The sequence below is a fragment of the Schistocerca cancellata genome, chromosome 5 (assembly GCF_023864275.1).
Source record: "Schistocerca cancellata isolate TAMUIC-IGC-003103 chromosome 5, iqSchCanc2.1, whole genome shotgun sequence".
NCBI classification, from domain to species: Eukaryota; Metazoa; Arthropoda; class Insecta; order Orthoptera; family Acrididae; genus Schistocerca; species Schistocerca cancellata.
This window is the reverse complement of record NC_064630.1, coordinates 137,448,088-137,460,124: the sequence shown is the minus strand read 5'-3', so window position 1 is coordinate 137,460,124 and position 12,037 is coordinate 137,448,088. Positions and strand designations below refer to the sequence as shown.

Below are 12,037 nucleotides of genomic sequence, written 5' to 3'. Positions count from 1 at the left end.
TGTAAAAATGTTCCTATGTGCTGTTCAGTGCTTCCTCTATGTGGTGAGTAGCAATGTATCCTATGTCATATTGTAAATGTGTAGGCTCAAAAGTAATATACAAGTAATGCTCATAATTACCGGATGAGTATACTAGGACTAGTCATAATTTATGTTAATTATTGCTTTGGGTTTGCCTAATTATAACTAAATGCAATAAATTTTTTGTACCATAGGTGTTTTGTCTTTATCATTGAAAGGCATTGTCACTGGCTTGAAATACATACATATTTGTAGTGACAGTATTTTTGTTTTGTATATTGTACATTGTACATTGAGGGTGTATACAGTTTTATCCCTTCCTGCTTTCTTGTGATGCAATAATAGTTTAAATTTCTACTTACAAATTTTGTAGATGCTCCTTCTTCTGGTTTTGTAGCTGCTCTTCAGATTTTTGCCATTTGCAATTTCATTTACACAGAACTACGAAACGAACATACATTTACTTCTTGTTTTGGGTGTTGTTGCCAGATGCTGAAAGTTATTGTCAACTGTCAGATGTGTATATGTGATACCTGTGGTGCGTGTGTGTGTGTGTGTGTGTGTGTGTGTGTGTGTGTGTGTGTGTGTGTGAATTGGTATTTGTTTCAGTATGGATAAGCATGTTTATGAACACGAGTCTGTGTGTGTCATGATTTTCAAATGATAAGGATGAACTGTGCTTGGCATGAAAAATTCATTTTGTTCAGTTGTAATAAGATGTACTCAAAGTGATGATTATTAACATAATATTACATACAACTGAGGATAACAGGACAACGGAAGTTAAGGATAGTCATACTTTTTGCCAGCATACTTTACAGAAGTAGCCTGCAGTGTCTCTCTAATCATCATCATCATCATCATCAACATCATTGCCATTGTCATTCCATAACTCTAGTTTCCTGGGTGTGATTTATGAGGCAAATGCTCACCATCTCCTGTCTTCATAGATCTTGTATTCCAGGACATCTTCCCACTGGAATCCTCTCTCCTCCACGTCTGATTTCAGTACAGCTATCCAGCATTTTATGGGTCTTCTGTGTGGTCTCTTGCCTTGGATATTTCTTTCAAAATATTTTCTGGTTGGTTCATTCCTGTTCACCTCATTTTTGACCTTGTCTTTTGAGTAGTTTCATTCATAGATATTATGAAACCCATTTTTATCACTTGAATTCAACTGTAGTCTTTTTTCAGGAGGGTACATGGCTCACATGTCTCTAAATCATAGGTGAGAATTGCCACAAAGTACATGTGGCACAGGGTTGTTTTTGTTTGTTGTGGTGGGGGAAGGTGGAGTAATGTGGCAGCTCCAAGGGAAATTGAATTGAATTTTCACTAAACAACAGTTATCGATAGAAGCTTACTGCTTACCCTTTTTGAATGTACATATTAGAAGGTATCACACCAAGTATTTGTAACTGAAACCAAAAGAAATGTGTAGGAGCTATATGCATTTTTTTGTGAGAGCTTGTGAAGTGGTGATTTTTTTCCCTACCTAGGGGGTTAATATGGTCAGTTCCAGAGCAATAGGATCTCACAGCAAGATGTATGAAACAGGCGAAATACCCTCAGACTTCAAGAAGAATATAATAATTCCAATCCCAAAGAAAGCAGGTGTTGACAGATGTGAAAATTACCGAACAATCAGTTTAATAAGCCACAGCTGCAAAATACTAACATGAATTCTTTACAGACGAATGGAAAAACTGGTAGAAGCTGACCTCGGGGAAGATCAGTTTGGATTCCGTAGAAATGTTGGAACACGTGAGGCAATACTGACCTTACGACTTATCTTAGAAGAAAGATTAAGGAAAGGCAAACCTACGTTTCTAGCATTTGTAGACTTAGAGAAAGCTTTTGACAATGTTGACTGGAATACTCTCTTTCAAATTCTAAAGGTGGCAGGGGTAAAATACAGGGAGCGAAAGGCTATTTACAATTTGTACAGAAACCAGATGGCAGTTATAAGAGTCGAGGGACATGAAAGGGAAGCAGTGGTTAAGAAGGGAGTAAGACAGGGTTGTAGCCTCTCCCCGATGTTGTTCAATCTGTATATTGAGCAAGCAGTAAAGGAAACAAAAGAAAAATTCAGAGTAGGTATTAAAATCCATGGAGAAGAAATAAAAACGTTGAGGTTCACTGATGACATTGTAATTCTGTCAGAGACAGCAAAGGACTTGGAAGAGCAGTTGAATGGAATGGATGGTGTCTTGAAGGGAGGATATAAGATGAACATCAACAAAAGCAAAACGAGGATAATGGAACGTAGTTGAATTAAGTCGGGTGATGTTGAGGGTATTAGATTAGGAAATGAGACACTTAAAGTAGTAAAGGAGTTTTGCTATTTGGGGAGCAAAATAACTGATGATGGTCGAAGTAGAGAGGATATAAAATGTAGACTGGCAATGGCAAGGAAAGCGTTTCTGAAGAAGAGAAATTTGTTAACATCGAGTATAGATTTAAGTGTCAGGAAGTCATTTCTGAAAGTATTTGTATGGAGTGTAGCCATGTATGGAAGTGAAACATGGACGGTAAATAGTTTGGACAAGAAGAGAATAGAAGCTTTTGAAATGTGGTGCTACAGAAGAATGCTGAAGATTAGATGGGTAGATCACATAACTAATGAGGAAGTATTGAATAGGATTGGGGAGAAGAGAAGTTTGTGGCACAACTTGACCAGAAGAAGGGATCGTTTGGTAGGACATGTTCTGAGGCATCAAGGGATCACCAATTTAGTATTGGAGGGCAGCGTGGAGGGTAAAAATCGTAGGGGGAGACCAAGAGATGAATACACTAAGCAGATTCAGAAGGATGTAGGTTGCAGTAGGTACTGGGAGATGAAGAAGCTTGTACAGGATAGAGTAGCATGGAGAGCTGCATCAAACCAGTCTCAGGACTGAAGACCATAACAACAACAACAGGATCTCACATTTGTTATTCCGATTTTCGCACATACTTTCAAGGCATCTTGATGTCCTAATATCTGAAACAATATCATTTTGTGTCAGCCCACATATAATAGAACAGAGATGGTTTAAAATAATATAAATTAATTCAGGAGATAGAATGACAGGTGATAACTTTTGTATAGAAGGGATTGTAAGTAAATCTGTCCTGAAGTATTATGAATGAGATCTTAAATTCATTAACCCTTACCAGGGTAAACAACTTGGCTACATTTCCTGACAAGTGATGTGGCCACTTTTCCTGATTGGACCTTCTGCTGGCATTAGTGGATCCCAGATGAAACTACCAAACAGAAACAAACAATAAGGAACCACATTTGTAGTCCAAACGACTTTGTTGAAACACTGATATAGTAAAAAAGTATTACTCTAAATATAAGTGAAGTAACGAGACTAGTATAATTTACTTATAGTACATCAGACGACTGGAAATCGCAGAAGTTTTTACTAAAATATGATGGAACAAACTTCCTGTGTCAAAACTGTGGTGACAACTGTGGTGGTGCATATTAGAACTACCACTTCTCGGTAGGTAGCAGCACTATTTAGGGCAAAAAATATGCAATGGCCACTTTTACTGCGCTTACCACTTTACTCTCCCTTCCTCTACTTTCTGATCCTATAGAAGGTTTCTGATATGATTGTAAAACTGGATGCTTAGTCTTTCTTGGTTAATAATGTTGTCTTTGGAAGTTGTGTTTCTGGAGTCTTTGAAATGGGAAACTGATTCTAATTTTGTTCTTTCTTAATATAAATTCAAGCTTGTTCCTTCCCTGCTGATTGTCATTTCAGTGGTCTTGGTGTTTCTTATCTTCAGTCTAATTTTTTTTAAATGCTGTTCCAGTCCGTCAGCTTTGTCTGCACTTCTGCTACTGGTTTTCCCCGTAACTGAACATTGTCAGCATCTGCTATAGCATGGGGTTCATTTATCCATTTCCTTGGTAGATTTTATACTATAGGCCACTACTATTATGAACAAGAGTGATGATAGGGAACTTCCTTGTTGGACACGTCTCTTTATCTCAAACCATTTACTACCTAGCTGCACACAACTGTAGCAATTTAATTTTTCATTTACTTTGGAACCTTGAGATGTTCCAGCCATTCCCAGATTTTGTTTTGATAACACTAGTATAGTCTTTTCCAATGTTGAAAAATGCAATCAATATATTCTTTTCATGTTCCCAGTACTTTTCTGTCAACTTTTTTACTGCAAAAATGAGTCCATAGTACTGTGATTCTTCTTGAAGCTAAGTTGCTCCCCGTCTAGTATAGGTTCTGCAATCTTCTGAAGTTTCATTTTTATTATTTTTCCAGAACATTAGGGTATGTGACAGTAATCTGCGCCCTTTTAGTTTCCATATTTCCTTCAGTTACCCTTCCTGAACAGTGAAATAATGACTCATTTTCTTCAGTCTGCTGGGATTCTGTTGTCTTGCCAGGTTTTTGATAGCAGTCTATATAGCCGATTTAAGCCTGTTATTCCAGGTGCATTTATCATATTTGAGCTCAGATCATCATAAGCTGGAGACTTGGCTGTTTGTACATTCTTTAGTGCAGGTTTAGCTTCAAGCCCGGTTAGTCAGTGTTTCTGACTTTGTATGTTATTCACTGCAGCTTCAGTTGTGGTGGTGTAGTTGCTGCCTCCATTTAGCAACATATCAAAATGTCTCTTCATTTAATCTCTGATACCTTCCTCTGTTCTCATTAAGTTTCAATTGTCTGTTTCCAGTGAAAGGATATTTACATATTCACTTCTTTTATTTTTCATGTAGGAGCTTCCTGTTTCCTTGGCAACCTTCTATCTCTGTAATGAAGTCATTTCAGCACTTTTGCTTTTCTTCTGGTATCAGGTGTTTCATGGCCAGCTTCATTTTGCACATCAGTTATTTTCTTTATTGTGATCTAAGTTCCTTTTTTTAACTTGGTCATTCCACCAGAGTGTTTCCTGCTCTCTTGGTGTGGTACTTGTTCTTCCAAACATATCCTAGGCTTAATTCATAAGTGTCTATTTGAATATTGTCCATTCTTCTTCTACACTTCTCTTTTCAGCTGTTGGTTATTTAGCTGTTATCCTTGCTTCATCTTCTCCAGGTCCTTCAACAGCCATGTTTTGCCTTTCTCTTCCTATTTAAGTATAAATTGACTCTTTCCATAGCCCTGAAAGCTCTGTTTCATAATGAGATTTATGAAGTATGAATATAACTGAATGAAGGATAGAATGAATATCAAATTTTACCTTAATTATCAATATGATCTTTGAGTTAAATGTAATTCAATAATCTTCATCAACCTTTATTAGTAAGATCGTGTTCAGTGATCTGCACTAGCCTGCTCACATTATTTCTCAAACAGATCTGTTCCAGATTTGTATGCTGAATCTCTAGCAAATGAGGGTATTCTTTCTACTGAAGAAGCTAAAGAGATAACAGGAAAACATACAGAATGGCTAAATAACATTTTAAAAACCACAGACATGTATAAACCTGAGGTAAGATTTTTGCAAAGGAATATGAAATTATTTATATTACTATTTCATTGTCATTTAATAATTTTTACTTATTGATAAATGTGCTGTTTGGTGGGGTATTTATTTTGAAGCCAAGATTAAAGTATCCATCCTGTGTTTACATGGTGTTTCATTATTACTTTGTATGCTTAAATTGACTGCCTTTGGACTTCAGCTCTATCCACTCTCTCTGTCTGAAAGGAGACTCTTTTCAGAATGTCCCATGTTTATTATTGTGGAGCTTTTAAGTAATTAATAAGTCCTCTGGCTGTGTTATGGGAGCCCGCATCTCGTGGTCGTGCAGTAGCATTCTCGCTTCCACGCCCGGGTTCCCGGGTTCGATTCCCGGCGGGGTCAGGGATTTTCTCTGCCTCGTGATGGCTGGGTGTTGTGTGCTGTCCTTAGGTTAGTTAGGTTTAAGTAGTTCTAAGTTCTAGGGGACTTATGACCACAGCAATTGAGTCCCATAGTGCTCAGAGCCATTTTTTTTGTGTTATGGGAGATGTGCAGAGTAAGCCCAGCAAGGCCATTTCAAACATGAAGTTTGCTCCAATGAGGTGTTATAAGAAAAGGAATGCAGGTAGAATTTTTGAAACATTAAAGCTGGCAATTTGGAGTGCAAGCAGTCTTGCACATAAAAAAAAGTTAGATTAGAAAAACATCTCTCTGCTTTTAAAATTAACATACTGCTATATCAGAAGTGTAAAAAATTGAAAGGATTTATGGAAATGCAAAATTGTACAATGTTTCATAGTTGGGTAGCACATGGGAGAGGAGCATCCACATGAGTAACAAATAAAGAGATGACTCATGAAATGAACACATTCCTACACTTTCCATGATGAACTAATTTTATCAGGTAGACTTTAAATTGATAAAATATGCATCTTAATACCTGAATTACATGCCTCAGAAAAGGATGTATACAGGATATGATTATATGAATATCAGCAAGACATGATAAATGCAATCAACAAAAATGAGTATATAAAGATATTCAGAGACCTAAATGCCTGAGTAGGGAAATCACAAAACTGAATATAATGGATACTGACAATGATTATACAGTAAGCAATAATGGGAAAAAGCCGACAGAATTTGTGATGTACAATAAATTTCAGTCAACAAATATTTTTGTTAAGCACAGATATATTTACAAATTCACATGGACTGCTCAGGCCTCACATTCATAATAGACAATGTAGTGATAAGATGCAATTGCATGTAAAAGACACAAGGATGTGTAGAAGGCATATTTCAGTACAGATTTCTTTATATTTGTGTCGAAATATAATCTTCCCAAAAAATGTATAAAAGGAATAAACAGAATAAAGTTACCTATAGCAAATACAAGGTCCAATGGTCACATGATAAAAGCATCAGAAAAAAAAGAAAGAAAAGGTTGTAGCATCAAGCAGCAGACATGTTAGGCAAATACGCAACAAATTCCATTACTTCAAATTTTTTGTAAAGTTTTCAAAATCAGATTGTGAGAGCTTGGCTTGGCACAAGCAGAATACTATTCAGCATACGAATACTGTTCAACATATAACTGCACTACGGCACTAATAGTTTGTCAATTCACCATCTACACGAATCCTCCCTTTCTTAGTTGTCATATATATTATGGAAGTCTCAATTGTTTCATACATAAGACCCTTACTGTTACAATGGCAGTGCACTGACTGACAGACTTCAGGCACACAGGTACACACACAAACCTTACTTGGGTTGTGCATTTCTTGTATTTGATACAGTAGGGCAGATATTTATGTGTTGGCAGGATGTTAGTTTGTAGCACTGTTGCCTTGTTATTGTTTCGTCAAGTACCACATGTGTTATGCCACTGAGGTCTAAGTGTGTTCTGGAATGCAAAACCATGAACAAATATTGATATGTTTTTTTTTTTACATATATTCCTTCATGATTGTTCTTCTATTTATACTTCTTCAAAATGATTTTCAACTGTTATAGACAATGATTCACTTTTATTACAGACTGAGTGACAGATCTGCATCGAGTGGAATATAAATTCACAATGAATCAAACTGAAGAATGTTTTCAAACATTTTTTTCACATTCATTCTTGTCATCCTTTGCACTGATGATCCTTGTTGCCATTTGTTCTGACAGCCCCATTAAGTAGAGCATGTGGTGTTGGAAACTTCATGCCCCACTTTGTGTGATGTAAAGTGCACTGATGAACTCTATCCACTGCACAACAATTACCTGAAACAAATAATACAATATAAAACAAAAATTTGCACTAACATGATGCACTCATGTATTATTCAAAAAGCATAACCTTCAACATAAACTCAAAGACTGACAAACTTATTCATTTATTTGTGATTGCAGTCTGTCTTGGCGTATTCCATTAATGAATTCTTCTCGGGTTATCAGCCGAGTGGTGGCGTTGTCTTGTCACAACGTTTCGACTAGTTTTGTACCCATCATCTTCAGCTGATAACCTGAGAAGAATTCATCAGTTATTCATTTATTGACTACAAGGGTACAGAAACTTTACACCTCTTACATTTATGAAAAGAATACCAAAGAAGAATTCATCAGTTATTCATTTATTGACTACAAGGGTACAGAAACTTTACACCTCTTACATTTATGAAAAGAATACCAAATTTAATTCAGCAATAATTCTGTACTCTCACACATGCCACCCCATATGAATGAGTGAGCATGTTACTATCTTCTAAGTAATCTAATTCAGATGCTAATCATTACCATAAGAATCAATTTTCGGTCATATACATCAGATATTTGAACATATGTCATGTTTGCCTTACCTTTTCTATTCAAAACATTTATACAAATCTGGTTTTACTTCTTAAAAGCACCAGGTAATTGTATACATTTTCAAATCAAACTGTCACAAAGGCTTTAATAAAAATCAGTTGTATTAATTAATTGAAAGTGTTCTGTCAAGGTTGTAATATTTCAATATATTGGAATCATTTCTGCAAATATCACAACATATCTATATGCTCATTTATCATTATTCTCTCTTCACCACTGAAGCTTAAAGTATGTCAGTGCAACTAAATTCCACTTAAATAGATATGTCACACCTTACTTATTACAGTCCTCTGTTTATTAAAACAGCAAGTCCTTAAAGTCTACACTATCATCTAAATCATATAACTGCTTATAATCCATCTCAGATAGTCCTCATTTCTATTTAGAATCTACACAATCTATCTTAGATACTTCTCCTTTCAATTGAGGAAATGTATTATCTATTTGAGAAAGTCTTTCGTTCAATTCTGCTTTCAGTATTTTTGTCACGTTTAAAATTATTTGTTTCAGTTCTTCTATTTGATTTAAAATTACCTGCAAAATTGTTTCTAAAATCACTTTTTGCTCTGTGAGAGCTATTTTTGTCCACCTCCTAACAAATATTAATAAGAAATAATCATGGAAATGGTATAGGGCAATAACAATAAATAATGTTTGTGTCTTTTATCTTTATCTTTCAATAATGAAATAAACTCCCTGAACTAGTACTCTGTTCTAGTTGAGTGCTGTCTTATAAATCAACTAGTTTCTTAGTGTTCATTAAACAGTTCACCCTGTTGAACAACAAGGTAAATGTATTAATTTGCATTAACAAGTTGGTGCACAAAAAATCTTCTCTTAGACAAACAGAACCCATCAAGTTTCGACAGAGTGAATTCCACAGAGAGTTCATGTACGAGACATTGGCTGCATCTGTTTGACAGATGCTTTACACACCCATCTGTTATTGCTGATCACTGGCTGTGCCACCCAGCCATATTGTATAGTACTTCAAGCTGCTAGTTGCAACTAGTTGATGAGCAAGTTTACTGCACCCTCTGTCGCCATTTTCTTGAACTATTCTCCTCATAGCCTGAAGTGAAAGCATGTCACACAGCCAGTGCATGCCAAATGTCTATATATCTTTGAATTCCAGGTTTTAATCTTTTGTTGGTCAAGATCATTCAGAACTGTATTCAACTCTTAGAATATTTCTTTTCATTTTATATTGGCTTCCAAAAGTCATTGCATCATGCTTAATGATATTCTAGTGTTGTTGTTGAATTACATGGCAATTAATGTTGTCAAGAAAATTTCCTTTTTAGTTTTCTTTGAAACTAAAAATTAAAATTGTTTCTAATTCAGACATGGAGCACTTAATATTCTTCTGATGTATTACATAAACAGTTACATCATTTCAAATTAATGTACATTTTTCAATGGTGTAAGTGCTACATAAATTTAATTCATGCCACTTAATCACAGTGCTAGTATATCACTTTGAAATAATCTCTTAAATCACTTTAGAGGTGAAATATAGAATGCAATCCTCAGTTCCTTTCTGTATTCATAGTAATCACAAAGCCTTTAGTTACTTTTCTTTTGTACAGCTGCCTAGCCTTGCTCACTGTACAACAGCACTCACGTATGTAATGATATTGTCTGCATTCATTAATGCTCTTCCCTGCTGTACACGTGGAAGTAGCAAAATATTCTTGGCTTTTGAGAAACCAAGTCATAAATAAAATATTTTTCAATAATTTTTGTATCAGGATCAGACTCAACATGAATGCCAAGTTCTGTTCTTTTCATCAATGCATTTCTTTTTCCTTAATTTCTAACGCAAAGTTCTTCACTGCAGATTCTCATTTTACAAACAGTTGCCATGTAAGAGGTTTCATGGCAATAAAAATGTATTAAATTCTTGATGCAAGATTCTTCTTAGCCAGTTTCATCTTCTGTTTTAATTTTCAGTTCAAACTTCTTTGCAGATTTGCGTTTCACACATGGTCATCAAGTGAGAGGATGCTGGATGACAAAAACATTAAAAAATGTTGGTATGGGTTTCCATTACCTATACATTGTAACATAATTATTCCTTTTTATACTTCTTCAAAATGATTGTCGAGTCTTATAGATGATGATTCACATCCATTACAAATTGAGTTACATAGATCTACATTGAATGGATCCTAAATTCACACTCTTCATTGAGTGGTTCCTAAATTCACACTGAATCGAACTGAAGATTTTTACATATTCATTCTTGCCTTGCTTCTTCATTGACAACTCTTGTTATTGTCTATTCTGAGGCAACCCTCAAGCAGTCTATGCAATGTTGCAAGTTTTGCACCATGCTTGCTGTGACATAAAGCTGCCTGCTGACAAACTCCAACTGCTAGACACTTTACAAGGAGTACCTCAAAAAAGTAGCACAATGCAAAACAAATATTTACACTAATACATAACAGTCTATGTGAGTATATAGAAATTATGCTTTTGCATATTATTTAAAAAGTGTGACCTTCAACATAAAATCAACTGCTGCACATTCACTGTTTTATAGACCATGAGGGTGCAGAAAACTTTGCACCTATTGCATTGTAATGAGTGAGTCATGAAAGGTTGCCAGAAAAAAGGAAAAAAATCACCCAAGTATGAATATTGGCTGTAAGCCTTGTAACTTAAGTAGAGGTGTACATTTCAAGCTGCTTTTGTCAGTCCATTGGGAGGTCATATGCATTGAGTAACCAGTGATTTCAAGCCCACTGAGTGTGAACTGGAAATAAAAAGTGAAGCAGCCACATATCATCCATAAGCAAACAGTCTCAATGCCATATAGAGAGGCCCCTCAAATACCAAGCAAAGCAGAGTTTGGCAGAGTTCAAGAGTTACAGCGAGCAAAAGAGATCCAGCAACAGCCACTTCAAATGAATGAACCTATAGCAGATGCTATGTAATTGAGCAGTCAGACTCAGTTAACTTTGTGCACGTAGAAGGACTTCGAAACTCGCATGTGCATACCTTTCGGCTAGTGTTATTGGTTTCCATTGTACATTTGTCTACATGTACCTGTGTAACTGTGTCACATTGTGATGAGTACTTGAACCTAAGGTTTTTTTAAATCAACAGAATCTGACACTTCCAAGTTTTGGGGTCTGTAGTACCAAACCATACTGTGTAAACCCAAATCCTAATAAAGTTATAGGCTGGAGTGGCCATTTGCTGCGGCAATTAGCTGGAGATTCTAGTAAGCCTCATCTATGTTTTTATAAAACAGTGTCTATGCTTTCCTGTATGTTCCTTGCTAACACATGAAGAAGCAATAAAAAGCAGACTAGGAATGCCACCCAGAGTCTCATTTCCCCTATCACCACCATATCTACCTCCTTAGGTTGATATCCAACTCATTCTGTACTGTCACCAAGCACAAAGACCTGAAAAATCTCAGCTTGATGCTGTCACTGTTTCAGTCCTATATGCAGTTATTAGTATACTAAGAAACAAATGACCTCAAAATCCTGCATTACCTCTGATCAGAGTGTTTCCCACATTGGGTTACAACATGTAAAACTGGTGGTAGATGTGGGGTACAGGCTTCACTTCCTGGCTGAGTACCTTTACCAAGAAGTAAGGTGCCTTAGAGTATTTTCTGTTAGGAGAAATAGCAAACCCATCTTAGGACAAACTGGCTTGAGCTTTTGAGGTAGATCAGTTTGGTGCCCAGGCAGACAGTCATCTTTAGTGT

At 36.0% G+C, this 12,037-nt stretch overlaps 1 protein-coding gene across 1 annotated transcript in view; it reads left to right on the top strand.

Moving 5' to 3' along the window:
• LOC126188009 (probable 2-oxoglutarate dehydrogenase E1 component DHKTD1 homolog, mitochondrial) overlaps positions 1-12,037 on the top strand; it is a 356,616-nt gene that overhangs the window by 188,040 nt on the left and 156,539 nt on the right. The window contains exon 10 of the mRNA XM_049929425.1: positions 5,343-5,478. Coding sequence (XP_049785382.1) covers positions 5,343-5,478 — 136 coding nt within the window. The remainder of the gene's footprint in view (positions 1-5,342; positions 5,479-12,037) is intronic.